The sequence below is a fragment of the Cherax quadricarinatus genome, chromosome 13 (genome assembly GCF_038502225.1).
Source record: "Cherax quadricarinatus isolate ZL_2023a chromosome 13, ASM3850222v1, whole genome shotgun sequence".
In the NCBI taxonomy this organism is placed as follows: Eukaryota; Metazoa; Arthropoda; class Malacostraca; order Decapoda; family Parastacidae; genus Cherax; species Cherax quadricarinatus.
In genome coordinates this window covers 13,278,330-13,301,424 of record NC_091304.1, presented here as the reverse complement: position 1 = coordinate 13,301,424, position 23,095 = coordinate 13,278,330, and the positions used below count along the sequence as shown (strand labels likewise).

The following is a 23,095-nucleotide window of genomic DNA, read 5'->3' as shown; positions in this document are numbered from 1 at the left end:
AATTGCAGTTGCATACCTGGGCAAAGGTGATGAAAAATATTTGGGGGACAGTGTAGTTCATGCCAGGTAGGTAAGGCTCTTCTCCATTTCTCTCTCTCCAGCGGGTGTAAGCCAACCAAGCATTAAGCACGCCTGCATTGTCACAGATGTTGTCCCCGAGAGTTTCATTGCCATCAACCTGCCCAGGAGATGGATCCTAGATCATCACACACGTTAAGACATCAATGTAGCTAGTTAAGAAAATGCAAATGTATTAGATACAATATTCTATAAGTAGTTTATTCTTGCATCTGATCATCTTAATGATTAATCTGCACATACAGTAAACAGATTCAGTATTTTAACAAATTATTCTTGCAACCAGTAAATCAAACAATATATGTACTGTGTCTCAATATTAATATTAAAGAAGGTGCAATTGCAATTTAACATATTTAAATATAGTCATTGTTCTTATATCTCATATACTTATTAAAATATTCAATAGAGATTTTGATAAAGAGATGGAAAAGGTAATTTTGAATGAGGTGCACAGTGCTTGATACAGTGAAACAAAAACAGCATATATGTTCTGATAGAAAACTGCAGATTTTCCTATTACAATTTCTCAATAAACAAAGAAGTCAGTAGCAACAATCTTGATGATCTCCAAAAAATTGGAGCGAATTTCTTAAGAAATAACTTGTACTTGGTTCCACAGCACCAGTAGATGATAAACAACACACAGTACTGCTGTGCTGTATTTAATCAAGTTTCAACAAGAAACAATGTTTACTTGATATCAATAATTCTTTTATTTCACAGTATTTAATAATTTAAATTTGTTTCACTACTGTTCTGCGTAGCAACATTATAATGTGATTTTTTTGCTATAAGAATTTCAGGAGGAGTGAAACTTGTTTGTTTATCTCAACAAGTGTACCATAATTTTAAACAAGTTATTGTTGCTCTCAAAATTAAAGCTTAAATCATGTAATACAGGTATAACTTAAAAATTTTTTTTTTTGGCAGTAAAATAATAATTAAACTATATTATACAGGGGTTTCATTAAGGATCCACTCATAATAATCAGGATGCCTTACAAGATCTTCATTATTTATTTTTACATTATTTAAAATGCCAAGAAATTTTCACAGTACTGAGCAATAAGTATTTTGTACAGTGCTGGCATAACTTGACACGCATTCAGTGGTGTGACCAGAAAATCCTAAATTTTTGGGGTGGGCAGGGGAGGGGGGGAAGGAGGAGGTTTTAATGGGGTTATTACACAGTTTGAGAAACCAATGTTTCAATAAAATACAATGTCTATATTTAAAAACAGATTACAAGTGATTCAAAACCTTTCCCTTGTGTCATCATGCATGTAGCACTCACTATACGTAAATTAGGTTAGCATGCTGAAAGTCATGGCTTTGTTGGGAGATGTGAAGAAAGTTTGGTTAACATAGAATATATATGAATGGAAGAGGTTAGGTGTGAGCAGAACCTGCCTAGCAGGGGACAGCCAGCTCACTGCAATAGCTCCTCTAATCTTAGGTTTTGTTAAACTTACAAGGAAACAATTCAGTTAGATGTATATATTACATCAGGAACAGGTAGGCTGAGGATGGGTCCTGGTCATGGTCTTCTCCATGCAGTGACCTGACAATATTACATCAGTGATATAGAACAAAGTTATGCCACTGCATAAGATCTCTTTCCTATTGAGACAGATATCTCTGAATCTGCACTCTAGTGAAGTGTAAAATGAGGGAAGATATGACTGAGGAAGACAAGGGAAAGACAGGTAGGAGAGAGAGAAATAAAGTGTGAAGGATATCTAACCAGGAAAGAAATAAGGGAATCAAGTTTGATAAATTTAGATTTAGAAAAGATTTAGGAAGAATAGGATAGCAGATGAACAAGGAGGCTTTAGGAAAGGTAGGGGGTGTGTGGACCAGGTGTTTACAGTGAAACATATAAGTGAACAGTATTTAGATAAGGCTAAAGAGGTCTTTGTGGCATTTATGGATTTGGAAAAGGCGTATGACAGGGTAGATAGGGGGGCAATGTGGCAGATGTTGCAAGTGTATGGTGTAGGAGGTAGGTTACTGAAAGCAGTGAAGAGTTTTTACGAGGATAGTGAGGCTCAAGTTAGAGCATGTAGGAAAGAGGGAAATTATTTCCCAGTAAAAGTAGGCCTTAGACAAGGATGTGTGATGTCACCGTGGTTGTTTAATATATTTATAGATGGGGTTGTAAGAGAAGTAAATGCGAGGGTCTTGACAAGAGGCGTGGAGTTAAAAGATAAAGAATCACACACAAAGTGGGAGTTGTCACAGCTGCTCTTTGCTGATGACACTGTGCTCTTGGGAGATTCTGAAGAGAAGTTGCAGAGATTGGTGGATGAATTTGGTAGGGTGTGCAAAAGAAGAAAATTAAAGGTGAATACAGGAAAGAGTAAGGTTATGAGGATAACAAAAAGATTAGGTGATGAAAGATTGAATATCAGATTGGAGGGAGAGAGTATGGAGGAGGTGAATGTATTCAGATATTTGGGAGTGGACGTGTCAGCGGATGGGTCTATGAAAGATGAGGTGAATCATAAATTGATGAGGGGAAAAGAGTGAGTGGTGCACTTAGGAGTCTGTGGAGACAAAGAACTTTGTCCTTGGAGGCAAAGAGGGGAATGTATGAGAGTATAGTTTTACCAACGCTCTTATATGGGTGTGAAGCATGGGTGATGAATGTTGCAGCGAGGAGAAGGCTGGAGGCAGTGGAGATGTCATGTCTGAGGGCAATGTGTGGTGTGAATATAATGCAGAGAATTCGTAGTTTGGAAGTTAGGAGGAGGTGCGGGATTACCAAAACTGTTGTCCAGAGGGCTGAGGAAGGGTTGTTGAGGTGGTTCGGACATGTAGAGAGAATGGAGCGAAACAGAATGACTTCAAGAGTGTATCAGTCTGTAGTGGAAGGAAGGCGGGGTAGGGGTCGGCCTAGGAAAGGTTGGAGAGAGGGGGTAAAGGAGGTTTTGTGTGCGAGGGGCTTGGACTTCCAGCAGGTATGCATGAGCGTGTTTGATAGGAGTGAATGGAGACAAATGGTTTTTAATACTTGACGTGCTGTTGGAGTGTGAGCAAAGTAACATTTATGAAGGGGTTCAGGGAAACCGGCAGGCCGGACTTGAGTCCTGGAGATGGGAAGTACGGTGCCTGCACTCTGAAGGAGGGGTGTTAATGTTGCAGTTTAAAAACTGTAGTGTAAAGCACCCTTCTGGCAAGACAGTGATGGAGTAAATGATGGTGAAAGTTTTTCTTTTTCGGGCCACCCTGCCTTGGTGGGAATCGGCCAGTGTGATAATAATAATAATTAGGAAAATACAACTTGAACACTGCCTAGTAGTCACTGCAGCTACACCTTGGGTAGCTTTAAAAACAGGTGAAAGAGGTCGGATATGAGAGAGCAACCTAGTGTTATCCCAGTATCACATTTTCCTCCACTAGTTTTTCCACCAAATACTTTCATACCTTGTGAATGTTTATTTGGTTGAGATGGGTATGGGTGTACTCACCTAATTGTACTCATCTAATTGTAGTTGCAGGGGTAGAGACTCAACTCCTGGCCCCGCCTCTTCACTGAAAGCTACTAGGTCCTCTCTCTCCCTGCTCCATGAGCTTTATCATACCTCGTCTTAAAGCTATGTATGGTTCCTGCCTCCACTACATCGCTCGCCAGACTGTTCCACTTCCTGACCACTCTATGACTGAAGAACTGCTTCCTAACATCCCTGTGACTCATCTGAGTCTTCAACTTCCAGAAGTGACCCCTTGTTCCTGTGTCCCCTCTCTGGAACATCTTGTCTCTGTCCACCTTGTCTATTCCATGCAGTATTTTATATGTCATTATCATGTCTCCCCTATCCCTCCTGTCCTCCAGTGTTGTCAGGCCAATTTCCCTCAACCTATCTTTGCAGAGGCACGCAGACATGACAGTTCAGATGTCACTCCAAACAGCCAATAACCCGAACCCCTTATTTTAAGTGTAAGCATTGTACTTCCCACCTCCAGGATACAAGCCCAGCTAACTGGTTTCCCTGAATCCCATCACAAAATATTTCCCTACTCACACTCCAACAGCTCATCAAGACCTAAAAACCATTCGTCTCCACTCCTATCTAACATGCTCACACATGTTTGCTGTACGTCCAAGCCCCTTACACACAACACCTCTTTTACCCCTCCCTTCATCCTTTCCTAGGACAACCCCTACCTCTCCTTCCCTCCATTACAGATTTATACACTCTCCAAGTCATAATATTTTGCTCCATCCTCTCTAAATGACTGAACCTCTTCAAGAACCCCTTCTCAGTCCTCTGAATAATACTTTTAGTAATCCCACACCTCTTCCTAATTTCCACACGATGAATTCTCTCCATAATATTTACACCACACATTGCCCTCAGACACGACATCTCCACTGCCTCCAGCATTCTTCTTGCTGCAACGTTCACAACCCATGCTTCACACCAGTTGTTGTTGTTTGTCCGTCGATTTGACGAGGACCATCTAGTCATCCTGGGGTCGAAGTTGGTGGGTACGCAGATGACTTATCAGGCCAATCCGCGCACGAAACGTTCTCTGGCAGTGTGGACAGGGAAGGGTGGCGGCATCGAGGGGCCTGATGGCTCTGGTCTTCCTCGCCTGCCTGCGCTGCTCAGCTAGTGAGATTCTGCTTGCCTCGCAGGATATTGCCCCTTTCTGGACAACTGCTCGCCAGTCATTCCTGTCCTGAGCTATAAGCTGCCACATGGTGTGGTTGATGTTGAAAGCTTTCAGAGCAGTCTTAAGGGTGTCCTTGTAGCGCTTCTTTTGGCCTCCATGAGAGCGCTTTCCATGCTGCAGTTCGTCAAACAAGAGTTTTTTTTGGCAGCCGGTGGTCTGGCATGCGAGCAACGTGACCTGCCCAGTGAAGATGTGTCTGCATTAGGATGGTGTAGATGCTAGGCAGGCCAGCTGTAGTCAGCACTTCTGTGTCTGGGATCTTATCTTGCCATTTGATGCCGAGAATTTTTCTGAGCCGTGTGGTGTGAAAGTGGTTCAACTTTCTGGTGTGACGTTTGTAGACAGTCCAGGTTTTGCAGCCATAGAGAAGTGTGGTGAGGACTATGGCTTTGTACACCTTGATCTTGGTGCTTGTGGTGATGCCTCTTCGGTTCCATACATTCTTGTGGAGCCTGCCGAAGGTGGCACTGGCTTTGGCAAGTCTGGCATACACCTCATTATCGATGACAACGTTTCTGGAAAGGGTATTGCCGAGGTAGGTGAATTTGTCTACGGCGTTCAGTCGCTGCCCGTTGATGGTGATGTTTGGGTCAACATATGTGTTTCCCGGAGCAGGCTGGTGCATCACTTCAGTCTTCGTTGTACTGATTGTCAGCCTGAAGTTGTTGCAGGCGTCAGAGAACTTGTCAACACTGTGCTGCATGGCGGCTTCTGAAGCAGCATTGAGGGCGCAGTCATCAGCAAATAACACCTATATAAGTGTTGGTACCACTATACTCTCATATATTCCCTGCTTTGCCTCCACTGGTATGTTCTTTGTCTCAACAGATACCTCAATGCATCACCCACTTTTTTCCATCATCAATTCTATGGTTTACCTCATCCTTCATAAACCCATCTGCTGACAAGTCTAATCCCAAATATCTGAACACATTCACTTCTTCCGTACTCCCTTCCTCCAATCTGATATCCAATTTTTCTTTATCTAAATCATATGATACCCTCATCACCTTACTCTTATCTATGTTCACTTCCAACTTCCTTCCTTTACACCCCCACACACACACACACACACATGCACGCACACACATGCACACACACACATGCGCACACACACACATGCACACGCACACACATGCACACATGCACACACATGCACACACACACGCACGCATGTGCACGCATATGCACACACACGCGCACACGCATGCACACATACACAAGTACAGACGGCAAATGAAACAGGAAAATAAAGAGATTAGTTGATGAGCCAGAAACGAGTATGCACAGATAAGGAGAGAGGCCCAGCAGTAGTACGAAACAATATAGCATCGAAAGTCAAGTCTGACCTGAAACTGCTTTACAGCCACATCAGAAGGAAGACAACAGTCAAGGACCAAGTAATCAGGCTGAGGAAAGAAGGTGGGGAGGTCACAAGAAATAACCAAGAAGTATGCGAGGAGCTCAACACGAGATTTCAGGAAACATTTACAGTGGAGGCAGAAGGGACACTGGGAAGTCAAAACAGAGGGGTACACCAACAAGGGATATACCAACAAGTGTTATATGAAATACACACAACCAAGGAGGATGTGTAAAAGCTCCTAAGTGACCTTGACACCTCAAAGGCAGTGGGACCGGATAACATCTCTCTGTGGATCCTTAAAGAGAGAACAGACACACTGTATGTGCCACTAACCACAATCTTCAACACATCCCTTAAAACTGGGCAACTACCTGAGGTATGGAAGACGGCAAATGTTGTCCCCACCTTTAAGAAAGAAGACAGAAACGAAGCACTAAACTATAGACCAGTGTCACTGGCATGTATAGTATGCAAAGTCATGGAGAAGATTATCAGGAGAGTGGTGGAGCACCTGGAATGGAACAAGGTTATAAATGACAGCCAGCACAGATTCATGGAAGGCAAATCCTGTGTCACAAACCTACTGGAGTTTTATGACAAGGTAACTGAAGTAAGACTATGAGAGGGAGGGGGTGGGTTGGTTGCATTTTCTTGGACTGCAAGAAGGCCTTTGACACAGTTCCTCACAAGAGATTAGTGCAGAAGCCAGAGGATCAGGCACGTATAACAGGAAGGGCACTGCAATGGATGAGAGAATACCAGACAGGGAGACAACAGCGAATCATGGTACGTGATGAGGTATCACAGTGGGTGCCTGTGATGAGCATGGTCCCACAGGGGTCAGTCCTGGGACCAGTGCTATTCTTGGTATATGTGAATGACATGATGGAAGGGATAGACTCAGAAGTGTCCCTGTTTTCAGATGATGTGAAGTTAATGAGGAGAATTAAATCAGATGCAAATCAGAGAGAGACCTGGACATTCTGGACATTTGGTCCAGCAACTGGCTCCTAGAATTTAACCCCGCCAAACGCAAAGTCACGAAGATTGGGGAAGGGCAAAGAAGACCGCAGACAAAGTATAGGCAAACCTCACTCAAGGAGAAAGATCTAGGGGTAAGTATAATACCAAGCACGTCACTGGAAGCACACATTAACCAGATAACTGCTGCGGCATATGGGCACCTGGCAAACCTGAGAATAGCGTTCCAATACCTCAGTAAGGAATCGTTCAAGATACTGTACACCGTGTACGTCAGGCCCATACTGGAGTATTGCAGGACCAGCTTAGAACCCACACCTGGTCAAGCACGTCAAGAAATTAGAGAAAGTGCAAAAGTTTGCAACAAGGATAGTTCCAGAGCTAAGGGGAATGTCCTATGAAGAAAGGTTGAGGGAAATCAGCCAGACGACACTGGAGGACAGGAGGGTCAGGGATGACATGATAACGACATACAAAATACTGTGTGGAATAGACAAGGTGGACAGAGACAGGATGTTCCAGAGATGGGACACAGAAACAAGGGGTCACAATTGTAAGTTGAAGACTCAGACGAGTCAAAGGGACGTTAGGAAGTATTTCTTCAGCCACAGCATTGTTAAGAAGTGGAACAGTCTGGCAAGTGATGTAGTGGAGGCAGGAACCATACAGTTTCAAGACGAGGTGTGATAAGCTCATGGAGCAGGGAGAGGGAGGACCCAGTAGCGGTCAGTGAAGAGGAGGGGCCATGAGCTGAGTTTCGACCCCTACAACCACAATTAGGTGAGTACACACACACACACACACACACACACACACACGCACACGCACACGCACACGCACACGCACACGCACACACGCACACACACACACACACACGTGCACACACACACACACACACACGTGCACACACACGTGCACACACACACAAACACAGACACACACACACACACACACACACACACACACACACACACACACACACACACACACACACACACACACACACACATCCATATTTCTTTCTTTCAACACACCAGCCGAATCCCACCGAGGTGGGGTGGCCCAAAAGGAAAAACAAAAGTTTCTCCTTTGACATTTAGTAATATATACAGGAGAAGGGGTTACTAGCCCCTTGCTCCTTGCATTTTAGTCGCCTCTTACAACATGCATGACTTACGGAGGAAGAATTCTGTTCCACTACCCCATGGAGGTAAGAGGAAATAAACAAGAACAAGAACTAGAAAGTAAATAGAAGAAAACTCAAAGGGGTGTGTATATATATGCTTGTACATGTATATGTAGTGTGACCTAAGTGTAAGTAGAAGTAGCAAGACGTACCTGAAATCTTGCATGCTTATGAGACAGAAAAAAAGGACACCAGCAATCCTACCATCATGTAAAATGATTACAGGCTTTCATTTTACACTCGCTTGGCAGGACGGTAGTACCTCCCTGGGCGGTTGCTGTCTACCAACCTACTACCTAGTTACTTCCATATTATATATAGATATACATACATACATACATACATACATAAGTTCATATAGCTAACTCCTAATTCTTGGGTAGAGATTAGTCAAGAACTATTTATGATTTATGATTTTCTTTAGGCTGAATTGTAAACATAATTTTTCTCTTAGTATTTTGCCATATGTATCCAAACTTTATGTATGTTCCTTTTTTGCATGTACTACATCGAGAGTTCACACCTGTTAGGTAAAGATCGGTCAAGAATCATACATTTAATATTTACACCCTGAACATAATACCACAAAATGGAGTAACAGGGATAAATGCAGGGCAGGAAAAGTTACCCCTCTCCCCTGCCAGTTCTATGAGGAATAAGGCAATTTATACTGAGGTATGCCTGTACAGTACTGTACAGAAGTTTGTGAATTGCCAAATCCTAGCGTGTATGCATAAGCTGTTTATGTAACTTCAGGGTAATGCTAGCTTTAAAAATGTCTTGCTTTAAAATGAAATTTTTTTAAAACTTACCAGCACCAACTTTAGAGAATTAGTGGTTATGATTGGCCTCACGGCAGGCTTTTCAAAACTTATGTCCAATGATTCGGTAGTGTCCAACCATGGAAAAGAGAAAAAAAACCATTGGTCGTACATTTGGTTTTCGTGTTTTGAATGTTTTCCTTGCTTTTTTTTTTACTTTAATCTGAATAATTTGGTTTTATTTGAATCTTTATTTTCAGGGTTGCTGGCCAATTTGTCTATGGAGGAAAGTGAAGATAAACCTCTAAATTTTGGCAATCACAAATAATGTAGATGTAATAAAGTCTCTGCTTTTAGTAAGTTCAGCTCTGTGAAGGAAAAAGCAATGAAAAGCAACACAATTATTTCAAAAGTACCAACAGATAGTGCTGTGTAAAGTTCCCTGCTCACCCATCAGTCACCTGACTGAAATACCCTCGTCACTTGAGCTTCTGTGTATTGCGAGATTTAGCGACCCAGTAGCTGAACATGTCAAATATAACTTCATTTAATAATGTAATCTTGCATAATGTAGTATATTCTATCATACATTAATAGTCTATTCTAACACAAGAGTTGCACAAATCACAATTTGAAAAACAAAACTGCACACAAGATTACTAGTCTACACTGGTATAGTATCAGAAATGTTGATTAGGAGACAAATGAAGTTGTACAACAATCACTGTACTGACAAGTCATAAAACATTAAAAAACAAACTACTGCTACAGTTATCTTTATTGAATGACATGCTTTACACAGAATGTCTGAGGTGTAATACAGAATTAACAGGACTACTGAATTAACAGGAATTTGTTAGATACCCTGAGTAAATTTTTATGGCATCTTTTAGTTAGATTGGGATTAAATTATATCCATATAATGAAACCCCTGCATATTTTAGGTATGTACTTTCTAAATTCTGGAGATATATCACAAACTAGTTGTTTTCATACAAGATTTAGGTTCCGAAATATCAAATTCATGACAGTCTCAAATAACACTGTTACATATATCAGTGCAATTGTTCCTAGAATTGAAATTTAAATCACAATTAAGTAATTCCCAGAGCAAATATTTAAATCACATTACTCTCATTTACAACAGCAAATTTAAACATCACTGCTTTGCTTGAGCATGAAGAAAAATAACTGTTGTCATTCTCCTATTATGTACTAGGATGTATACAGTGGTACCCCAAGTTTCGTACAGCTCCCAGCTCAAACATTATGTAAGTGTATTATAGTAAGTATAGGTAGTAGGTTGGTAGACAGCAACCGCCCAGGGAGGTACTACCGTCCTGCCAAGTGAGTGTAAAACGAAAGCCTGTAATTGTTTTACATGATGGTAGGATTGCTGGTGTCCTTTTTTCTGTCTCATGAACATGCAAGATTTCAGGTACGTCTTGCTACTTCTACTTACACTTAGGTCACACTACACATACATGTACAAGCACATATATACACACCCATCTGGGTTTTCTTCTATTTTCTTTCTAGTTCTTATTCTTGTTTATTTCCTCTTATCTCCATGGGGAAGTGGAACAGAATTCTTCCTCCGTAAGCCATGCGTGTTGTAAGAGGCGACTAAAATGCCGGGAGCAAGGGGCTAGTAACCTCTTCTCCTGTATATATTACTAAATGTAAAAGGAGAAACTTTCGTTTTTCCTTTTGGGCCACCCCGCCTCGGTGGGATACGGCCGGTGTGTTGAAAGAAAGAAAGATTATAGTAAGTGCTTTTGTAAGTGTATTTTTGGGAGGTCTGAAATGGGCTAATCTAATTTACATTATTCCTTATGGGAACAAATTCGTTCGGTAATGGCACTTGAACAGCCTTCTGGAATGAATTATGGCTGAAACTTGGGGTACCACTATACTAGAATTAGTTTGCCAGAAATGCCCCCCAGCATGATAGTGGCTTTCTTTGTACTTAACAAATGAAAATTGTAATGACACACTGTAACTTTTGCAAAGAAATAAAATCTTTAATTTAATCTTTTAATCTTTAATAATAATGAAAATGATGCCACTGCTAGTCACAAATTAACACTTTAAAAGTCTATGACAGTAGACTATGTGCACAACAAACAAAGATTAACTCAGCACTCACATTCTTGCCCACCATCTCGATAGGGTACTGGCTGTACTGTTCAACGAAGCAGGCAGCCCTCTCAGTGAACTGTTCAGCCATCTCCTCACTCCACCACTGTGACACATTCCCATGCTTGTCATATCGTTTACCTGGGAATGACAGAAATGAAGCCGAGTAGTGTGGAAAGATGTGATATACTGTATACACACACACACACAACCACAATTAGGCGAGTACACACACTCAAGACTTATCACATCAATGCTTTTATCACACGTCTCTCCCACAAGCACACAGTAAGTAGGTTCTCAAGTCACCCTTGCATCCCTTACATGGTACAGGTCAGCCATCACTGATTTGGCAATCACTAATCCGGTTCCATCACTAATCGGGCATTAATTTCTGCTAGTGTAATTTCAAATTTCCTAGGTCGCCGCACCAACCTGGTGCTACTGTTGGGTGGCTGCCACAATCATAGGTTCCTGATATCTCAGTTACCTTCCAAGATGAAGAAGATGGAAATCCTGACAGCCTTTCACCTTAAGACATGTACATATGCTTAGTTGTATATCTCAGCTCTTCACTTTGGAAACAGCAGTGATGAACTTTCTTGTGCATGTCAAGTTGATTAACTTTATTAACCAACTTGTACTGATTTATGGGGTATTTTGAAGATAGGATGAGGTGGTTAGCTGTTGGGTGAAGTGTATTTTAACAACCACTCTGTCATCTGACAAAATCATTAATCTGGCACCCTACAGGTCCCAATGATGCCGGATTAGTGATGGTCAACCTATACCATGTAAGTGTGTGCACGTACAAAGCTGTGTACTTGTGAGGAATGAGTTACAGCTCCTGGGTCCTTCTTCTCAACCTTCAACTGACTGATGAATTGGATTTCTACCTTCTTGATCTCTTATTATTATATGCACTCTTGAATTCATGTACAGAATACACTTGAATCCATGTACAGTGGACCCCCGCATAACGATGGCATCACATAGCGATTTTTCCGCATACCGCTTACTTTTATCGCAAAATTTTTGCCGCGCATACCGATTAAAAACCCGCTCACCGATTTTCGTCCGAGACGCGTCCAATGTGCCCTCAGCCAGCCTCACATGTGCCGCCCGTCCCATTGTTTACCAGCCAGCCTCCGCGGTAACATCCAAGCATACACTCGGAATATTTCGTATTATTACAGTGTTTTCGGTGCTGTTTGTGGAAAATAAGTGACCATGGGCCCCAAGAAAGCTTCTAGTGCCAACCCTGTGGTAAAAAGGGTGAGAATTAGTATGGAAATTAAGAAAGATTTTGAAGGGTTTGGGGCTAACCCTGAGAAGCCTATGCCAGTTGTGGAATCCATTGTGCCTACTTCAAAAATTAAGGAAATGTGTGCACAGTGGGTTGAACTGCAAACCTTTATGGATGAAAATCACCCTGACACAGCTGTTGCAAGCCGTGCTGGTGACTATTTCAATGACAATGTTGTGGCCCATTTTAGACAAATCGTAAAGGAACGGGAGGTACAGAGCTCTATGGACAGATTTGTTGTGCGACAGAGGTTCAGTGACTCTCAAGCTGGTCCTAGTGGCATTAAAAGAAGAAGGGAAGTAACCCCGGAAAAGGACTTGCTACCTCAAGTCCTAATGGAAGGGGATTCCCCTTCTAAACAGTAAGAAGATAATGCTCTCCCCTCCTCCCATCCCATCAATCATCACCAGATCTTCAATAAAAGTAAGTGTCATGTAAGTGTGCATGCCTTTTTCAGTTTGTGTGTATTAAAATTAACATTTCATGTGGTAAAAAAATTTTTTTTTCATACTTTTGGGTGTCTTGCACGGATTAATTTGATTTCCATTATTTCTTATGGGGAAAATTCATTCACATAACGATTATTTCGCATAACAATTACCCCTCTTGCACGGATTAAAATCGTTAACCGGGGGTCCACTGTATACAGTACTCTTGAATTCATGTACTGTGCAGAGTATCTTGTTAATACCCATGTCTAAATGGAACACCAAAATCATGGCTTTCCTATGTCTTCTGTCTTTTACTGACATTCTCTTTATCTCCTTTAAGTCAGCTCTGGAACTAGTTTGGTGATATTGAGCTTAATTAACCCCCTTCACTGCTGCAGCCTTCAAAACTAAGTCCCATCAATGGCACAATTTAAAAATAAAATTTTTAATATGACAGAATCTCTTTCTAAAGGTAATGGCACCAAAAATGCAAAATTTAATGCAAAACTTAGAGAATTATCAGGCATGAAGCTGGATGTTGGGGAGCACTACACACAACTGTATTTTTAATGACAAAAATAATCATAATCTTTATTTCCACAAGTACATAGTACAACTTATACAGATCTAGCCGACATCAATGACATGATATATAAAAAGCCCCAGGTTATGCAGAGAATTTTGGGAAAATTAGGTTAATTTTGTCCCTAGAATGCAACCCACACCAGTTGGCTAACACCCAGGTACCTACTTATTGCTAGGTGCAACAGTGGCTGTTTTCTGGCTGTCTTTACATCTGTGAAAGTAGCTTACTTAGGGCTTAAGCTCCTACAAAATACCCATAGCAAAAGACTAGTTAATGAATGTGCAATGTTCTCTGGCACTGTTTTGCTGCCTGAAACACTGCCTCCTCTTCCTGTATCAGATTTGAGGATAACTAACTTTGTTCCTTTATCAATGTAACAGTTGTCGTCCTCTCTTGACGTTTGATCAGCCCATCGCATATCTTACCATTTCTCTGGCTCTTCTTGAAGTTAAACTTAAATGTTTGCAACCCTTCATCAATTTGTCCTCTGTCTTCTGCATTTCTTTCTTGAATAAATCTCCCCCTTTACAGATTTTTAATGCTTTCTTAAAAACTCTAAATTTTAAATTCTCTTCAGTTCTACAATTTTCATTTCTATCTTTCCCTCTATCTTCATTCTATAATTTTTTGGCTCCTTCTTTCCCCACTATCTCACTCCAATGATTTGAATCTATCTTTGTCAAAGCACCTGCTGCATTTCTTTCTGGTATTCCTTCCTTTCACACCTCACAATCACTACTCTTAACTTGCAGGCTTGTGATAATTTCCATATACTCTACCACTGTATATCTATTAGGATTTAATTTAATCTATAAGAAGAAAAAAAATTTCTTTTGAAAATTTACTGACCCTGAGAACAAGTGTGTGATCAGGGGTCTGGACTCTGAAAGGGTTAAATAAGCATTTGTGATGACAGCCTCACTAAGCTTGAGGTCACTTGACAAGCTTCCAGTGACATACCAATGTCTCTCATTGGCCATTTTACAATCTTCACACCATTCCACAGCCTGTGGTCCTCGCCTATTGATTTCACACAACTAAACTGCTCATGTAAACAAACCATACCACTGGTGAGGTTTGAACCTGTGGTCAAAGAGTCTCAAAACTCCAGACCGTCTGGAGTTTTGAGACTCTCTGACCGTGGGTTCAGACCCCACCCGTGGTATGGTTTGTTTGTGATCGTGTCATTACGATTTCGTGAGTCATATAAACAAACTTTATTCGTCAATGATTCCATTTATATTTCGTTCCACACAGCCATATAATAAGGCATACTGACATGAAAATCTGAAAGTACTGTACATATATTTTACACATTTAGACAGAAAACAATTAATTAGCAGTCCGTTAGGATCAGTAAATACCTAATAAATTAGAAATTTGCCGAGACTGACCGTGATTGTCGAAGCCATGAACCAGCTCGTGCCCAACCACCACCCCGAGACTTCCATAGTTCAAGTACCTGATCAAGAAACAAGGTAAGTCATTATAAGTATTACAGTTTATTATTTACATCTGGTTCTCTCTCTGAAGCTCTCACTCTCACCTTCAAAATGTACTGTACCACATTGTGAGAAAAGCTTTTTTTTTTATTGATTAATAGATTAATGCTTTTATGGACAAAGGTTCATTATTGAATGGAGTTTATGTTCAATGTGATTGATGCCATGCAAATTTTTCTATAGGGAAGAATCACTTACTGAATTTTTATATACTGCTGTACAGTATAAAAAAAATTGTTATGCCTCTGGAAGAGTACCTTGCAATAAGGTACACACACAATTGTGGTAATAAATTGGATTTTTAGCAATACAAGCAAGCCTCAATTTATCAATGTATATTTGAATTTCTGACAATGTATTATTCCCCACATCAATACACCTAAACAAAGTTTTAAGGTCACTCAAAAAAAAAAAAAAAATTCACTATAAAGTCTTGACATGCATTCTCCAGACATATTTTCAGTTTTATATCTACTATATTATACCATGTTCACTATCTATTATGCAAGGTAGCAAATTCAGTATTTTTTTGGGGTCAAATATTTTTCACTGGTTAGCTAGATTTGAGTCCTGGAGGTGGGAGGTACAGTGCCTGCACACTGATGAATAGGTGGGGATACTGCAGTTTGGAGGGGCATCTTAGTTGTAACATTGGCATGCCTCTGACAAGATTGATAGCTTGAGTGATGATGAGTGTTTCGTCTTTTTAGGGTCACTACCTCAGTGAGAGATGGCTTAGTGTGTTAAAAATTTTAAAGCTGTTTTTCAAGAACCAACTTGTATTATTATATGAGGCTTGCCATACGGTATATGAACAAATGTTTTGTTGAATGTACTAAATACCATAGTAACCATACAAGTAATATAATCCAACATAAGTAATTTCACTCTGAAAATTTAAATTGCCTAGTTACTTTATTCAGAACTATGATATAATGCATGAGTAATGAGTCCCTCAACGTGTTCCACCCACAGTTATACACACAACATTGGCTGTTATACTTCCATGGTACTGTGCAAGCAATGTTTAAGTTATACCTACAATTTTTTTTTTTAAATTTTTATCATTCACAACCTGCAAAACAACTTTTTCTCTTACTGGATTTGCAGTATTACTGAACATACTTAAACAAGTGCCTTGATTTATGTACATTATTTAACCCTTTGACTGCTTGGGTCGTATATATACGTCTTACGTGCCACTGTTTCGGACGTATTTATACACGTAAATTCTAGCAGCTTCAAATCAAGCGGGAGAAAGCTGGTAGGCCCACATGTGAGAGAATGGGTCTGTGTGGTCAGTGTGCACCATATAAAAAAAATCCTGCAGCATGCAGTGCATAATGAGAAAAAAAAATTGACTTTTTTTTTTGGATTGAAACGCCGACTTTGAGGTGTATTTTCGTATAGTATTTATCGTTGTATTCTCGTTTTCATGGTCTCAGGTGATAAAATGGAAAACATATTACAGAAATACAGATGATTTTGATTAGTTTCACGATGAAAACGACCTTGAAATTGAGCTCAAAATAGCGAAAATGTTCGATTTTTACCAATGTTCTGGAGTAAGCAAATCACACCACACGTCCAATACACATCAACTGGGAAGACTAATATTCTTTCACTAGTGCACTGATATTATTTATACCATTTTTAAAATAATGCAGCAGTCTGCATAACAGTAAATGTTTTATTTTTTGTATGAATAAAAAATCAAAATAGAAAGCAATAGTAATATAAGAGAGGCCTAGAGACATGACTAATGAACAGAGGATGTGTTATTTTAGTGCCCAGAATGTCTACATGGTTTATTCTGGACCCTATTTGGAAATTGGGATCTTTTTTAGTTTGCTTCAAATTGGCCAAATTGCCAATTTCTGACCACTTTATTGGGTAGTTCAAATCGGTAAATGGGTGGTTTCTTGTATGCAATTGATAGATAAAATAAAGTTCTAAAGAAATAGCTATGAGTTTGGTCAACTGGAACAACAGACTTGGCAAAAATAGGGCTCAAAGTCGGCAAAATCGCCGATGCGTATATGTCGCCGAGACCGCTAATGTCGCGGGAGCGTAATTCCGCGAGTTTTCGACCAAATTTCGTACTTTTGGTGTCATTACCATCGGGAAAAGATTCTCTATCATTTCATAAAATAATTTTTTTTTTCCAAAAATTTATCTACATAGAATGACAGTTTCAGAAAGGAGCCTGCGACAGTCAAAGGGTTAAAATGTCTAATAACTGGATATCTGAATTAGTTTGGAATTTACTCAGGGAATTTTGACATCAAGATTTTGTATAAAATTTCAAGTTCTAGATCGACTTGCTCCTCTTGACTTCAGGGAGTACTTATGGCTATAAAAGGTGGAGGATGCAGTAGTGGAAAATGGTGCTGTGGCTGTTAGCAAACATTACAGTAAAACATTTTTCACTCTCCTTTGCTGTTTATTAATGATACAGTATCTCATTAAATATCACACAAACCTACTAGATACTCAAGCCCTAGCTCCTGAAACCTCCTTTACCCTTTCCCTTCTACCGTTCCTGAGATGACCCCTACCCAGTGGCAGATTTATTGATAATAGGATCAAGAGGCCACTTAGGGCCCCTGACTACTAAAGGGCCCCCAAATTATTAACCATTTGTTGCTTAAGCTTTCATGAGTCATGTCCCTGTCTGTAATGTTTGATTTTAATTCTGATATCAGAACACAACTTTTTAAGTTGGTCTCGCATTGTGTTCAACATTCATTTTTGAAAAATCAATTTATACGACAACATGCTTGTAGCAGGCCAGCAGCAGTCATATGATCAATCATATACATGTATCTTACTGAAATGTTAAAATTTAATTTTCAATTGTTCATTGGGCCTGAACAAGTGGGCCTGTTGCTGCTGTCAATAAATGACAGCAGCAACAGGCCCACTAAATGTTGTTCTGCCATGCCTCTACCCCTTCTTTCCATCCCAGATTTATGCTGTACTGAAAATAAAGCTACATAATATTAAGGCTTTGGAATGCATCTCTGATTATAACATCAGTGTCTATGGAAAAATAGGCTCCAAGTTCTAAACAGCTAACTTATGAATTATACAAGGTGGGGACCTACTGGATAATGCAATTAGTTCTGTATATGATTTAGTTTTGTAAATCCCCTCTTGTTTAACAAAGCTTGTGCTGTATTGTCTTGCTTTTCACACATCCACATTTTCCAATTCATACAAGCAAGTGGTCAGATGCTTTACTAGATTAGCTGTGGAGACCAAACCAGCTAAGCTTTTTGCCAGATAATTCAGCTCTTCTTTAAGCTTATTAACCCTTTTGGTGTCAGTCCTGTTATATAACATCTTTGAAGCCAATGTTGGTCCCGTAGTACAACGCCATGAGCTCAGCTCATTCAGATAAGCTGTGAGCAGTAAATCTGGGACTAGATACGAGAGAATGAGTCTGCGATACGTGTGCACCACATAAAAAAAAATCCTGCAGCATGCAGTGCAAAATAAGAAATAACTGCAACCGTGTTTTTGGTTTAAAACGTTGTCTTTGGGGTGTATTTTTGCATGGTTTTTATAATTGTATTCTTGGTTTCTCGGTCTTATTTGATAGAATGGAAGGTATATTACAGAAATAGGGATGATTTTGATTGGTCTTGGGAACGAAAGTAGCCTGAAATTGGGCTCAAAGTAGCAGAAATGTTAGATTTTTGCAAATATTCTAGAGTACACACTTGTCCAATATGCATCGAACTGGCCAGGCTAATATACATTTAGGAATGCATTGACATTACTTGTACAATTATAACAATAATGCAGTAGTCTGCATAACAGTAAATCTTCTATTTTTTGTGTGAATAAAAATTCAAAATGGAGCAAGTGTAATATAATAGGGGCCTGGAGACGTCACTAATGAACAGAAAAGGTTTTTTTTTTAGTGCCAGGAATGTCTACATTGTTTATTCTGGATCCAGTTTTTAAACTGGCTATTTTTGAATTATGTGTGAAACTGGCCAAATTACCGATTTCTGATCACTTTACTGGGTAGTTGAAATAAGTAAATGGGAGGTTTCTTGTGCCCAATCGATAGAAGGAATACTAGTGAAATAGCTATGAGTTTGGTTAACCGAAACAATAGAATTAGCCAAAAATAGGGTGCAAGTTGGGAAAAATTGCCGATGTATAAATATTGCTTAACCTACCAACTTTGCGAGAGCATAATTTCGTAAGTTTTCTATGAAATTTCATACTTTTGGTTGCACTATCTTTAGAAGAAGATTCTCTATCATTCCATTTATTTTTTTTAAATTCTTCACCCCTGAAAGCAAGTTTAAGGTCAGGGGTCTAGACCCTAAAAGGGTTAATAAGTAAACAAAAGCATCAAGGATGTGGATAGAAGTATAGATTAAATGCAAATATTTTGACAAGTAATAAATAGTGAACATTTTTTAATGTACAGTAACTTGTGAATCACAATAACTATTAAGACAGTAAACCCTTGATTTAATGGATTAATAGAGGGGACTGTGTTGTAATATTAACAACAACAGACAATTCAGTAACCAATGGACTTTGTCCACGGTTTCTAAATTAACTGACTTGGTGGATTCTGGCCCATACTTCCCAAGCCCGTTAAATTCAGGATTTACTACAAATACTTAAAACTGTTGGGTTAATGGTATACAAAGCATTTTATATTTTATTACTGCCTGCTTTAATGATGTGCATTACTGTACACAAAAGATGTCCTGCTGGAAGTTCAATAACATACATAACTTGAAACAGGAAAAAATTGTAAATGGATTTTAATATTTTATACTCTGTCTTACACTGAAGTACAGTAATCTTAAATTTATTGCTTTACATTAAACAATCAAAAGAAAGAATTTGTAGTCCCTAAGAAAGGCATGTGTGATTTCATTTTATATGATAATGGGAGTATAGTCTTACATGGGATATCCTGGGTTGTAGAAAGGCTCTCGTAAGATCCCAAGTGGCAAGACTATTGGGGGATGGAAAGTGATTTTAGTTAAAATTATTAGGGCTAATTTGCCAGCCTGCCAATCCACACATTATGACAAATACTCTTATTTTCATACATTCAACCAAAAGTATATTTAGTACTGAATTACAAATTAACTGTAAGCAAAACTTTTAATTTGTATTATAAGTTCAGACTATCCAAGCTTTTGTACTTATAATTTCTTTTTTACAAGTACCAAAGTATAACACACAAGTGTGACATACACGTGACCGGTTTAGTGTTTGTTTTTTACTCTCTAAGCCAGGCCTGGGCCCAGCATCTTCTGCTGACTGCCTTTTCAACCTGGTTGCTGCTGTTGGGCGAAATTGCTCACATGTCCATCACAGCCTGGTTGATCTGGTACCTGGTGAAGGCAGTGACACAGTGTCCTCTTTGAAAATATCTACACTAGTTATGGCAATGTTTCCAGTAACTGCTGGTAGCAGGTTGAATAGTCTTGGACTGGTATTGACAATGTTCTTTTATTGTGCATATGGCCCTACTTTTCACTGGGTCTATTTTATACTAGGACTTCAAGTACCTTCCTTATATATATTACCAGGTATCTCTCCCCTTTTCACTCGAGAAAATACTGTACATTTCATGTATTTCAAGGCATTCCATGTAGTTTTAATGCTCTATTAGCTCTATGAAGACAGTGAACAATTTCTGTAATTTTTCCATATCAACATTGAATTATATTCTAAACTAGAGGGCACCAGTGATGTGAACAGTTCTCATTACCCAACCTGTCAATTTTTGGCCTTCACAGCATTTGCTTTATTGTATACTCAAAATGATAGGCCATCAGACATTATTTTTAATGACTGAATGTTGACAAAAGGAAAGTGGATTTGCCATTTTGTATGTTTGGGTTACTGGGCTCTTTTAGTACCTCTGGTACTTTACCTTTTTATAATAAGGCACTTGGTGAACATACTACTATTCTGTCCAGTACTGGTTGTACTGCAAGCTGTTGTAGGGTTGCTTGTGCTGTATGAAAGACTACTTTGGTGTTTCACTGCCATATATCTCTGTAGCAGTTGTTGTTTTTCTTCTTTAAGATCATTTCTTGATGCCTAGAAAGTCATTTGTGCTTACCATGCACTTATTTTATTAACACAAAATTTTTATTGTATTTTTCTCACATGGAATTTTGGGCAGCTTAGGTCATAGCATTTTTGGGTCAGAAGTGATGATTTGCAGATTTCTGGGTGAAAATACCTAAAATCCTTAACAAAACACCATCCCCTCTTATAAAATATTATAACACTTTCTGGTGTGTGAGTATTTACATCTTACTCTATATGTGCAGATTCCTCTGTCACAGTAACTACATACTTCACCACTTTCTTCTTTCCTGTGGTAGTCACAGTTTTGTTTAATTTGAGGTGCTCGGAGTTTTCCTGTCTTTCATTAAATGTATTTCTTAAGACTGTGCTGCTTTATGTTTGTGTGTTATTATCGTATCTTTATCTTAATGACAATGATATTTATTTATTTCTTGGAGCCATACAGATAATATAGATAAATGTATTAGTACAAAAGAATAATACCTATCAATATTGTATTACATGTAAACTACGTTATTTGTACTGCAAAAAATAAATAAATATTGTATTGTATAGTAGGCACAAAGAAAGCCTTTAATTATACAATGCATTTTAAGAATTAGACAAATATTATGTAAGACATTTTGTGAAGTTAACTACAATCATAAATACAATAAGAAAGGTATCTAATAACAAATGACCAATTACTAAAGAATTACATATTATTTAAAACTGGTTCAGTGCTCTTCAATTTTATGGATCGACTGAATAGTGGACCACTACTTTGTCACTAGTTCCATCTCATTCGTGCTCTTCTGCCCACATTTCTGCTATTTTCACTAGCTTGGTGATCTGTATCTACATACTTCATTTTCCCCACTTTACATGTGTGTCTGGTAAGCTCTCCAAGAAAGTCTTTTGTGATTCTGTTTAGTGCTTTTCAAACTTAATAAAGTAAGAAGTCTACAGTTTATGGAAATAACACAAATAAGCAAGAATACATGTACAGTAATCCCTCGACAGTCAATGGAGACATCCCTAATACAAAATTCATGAATATACAACTAAATGCTGTCTGCATAATTTATTTTCAGATGTCACATTTCTTTAAATACTGCATTATCCTTGTGAATATTGATATTATAAAAGAAGGGTATTAAGAAAGAAGAGAAATTTGGGCATGGGAAACCTACTAAACATCCCACCAACAAAATTCAGAGATTAGTTTTCAATATGGAGGCTGTGCACCACTGTGAAAGAAAATGGGCCCCATGAAAATGTGCAAATGCTATAAAACAATTCACGAGAGATTCATAAAAAAAAAAAAAATGAATTATCAAAAATTGAGAATTTAGAACCAGAAAATTTTGAGGGACTGCTTGTATATATATGTACTGCTAGTTAACTAAAGGTGACCAGAAGCTCTCAGCTATAACTACTATAATAGAATAAGGTGATGACTTGGCCCATCTATTCCTACACATTTCACTCTCGGACATGCTTGAAATTGGGAACACGAAGGAATATTTCATCAACTCTTTGGGACACACACAGCACCATGAAATTTCAAGTATGCAAGTCAAGTATGGTTACTCCAGTTCAGAACAAAACCTGCTGGAGAGTGGGAGTGGTCTGCTATGAACAATCATCACTGATAATGTATCATGAATGAATAATCACTGGAAAAATGCAAGAGTCCAGAAAACCATCACAACTCCTTCCTAAACAGTACATAAATTGGACCTCAAGACAGTAACTGTTGCACTTAATCTTCTGGTAGCCATTAAATCTGTAAAAGTGTCATTCCAAAAACACTAACACTCTGGATGTTGGCATGGATGTAGATGCAATCCTCTTCAGTACATTCATCTTCCCCAAACCCAAGAACAGACTCAAGGTAAAAATCTGAGCTCAACAAGCTCATCAGTGACTAAATCAAGGACTTCAGTGCACTCAACAAGTAGCAGTACTGTGCACCACTCTCCTTGAAACCAAGACAATATTCCAGTT

General features: G+C 39.1%; 1 protein-coding gene across 2 annotated transcripts in view; it reads right to left on the bottom strand.

Moving 5' to 3' along the window:
• Positions 1 to 23,095, bottom strand: part of LOC128688629 (endothelin-converting enzyme homolog) — a 542,574-nt gene that overhangs the window by 4,575 nt on the left and 514,904 nt on the right. For both annotated transcript variants that reach the window (XM_053776540.2, XM_053776541.2), the window contains exons 16-19: positions 19,961 to 20,012; positions 14,912 to 14,979; positions 11,205 to 11,335; positions 17 to 178 (exon numbers count right to left, since the gene is read on the bottom strand). In XM_053776540.2, coding sequence (XP_053632515.2) covers positions 17 to 178; positions 11,205 to 11,335; positions 14,912 to 14,979; positions 19,961 to 20,012 — 413 coding nt within the window. The remainder of the gene's footprint in view (positions 1 to 16; positions 179 to 11,204; positions 11,336 to 14,911; positions 14,980 to 19,960; positions 20,013 to 23,095) is intronic.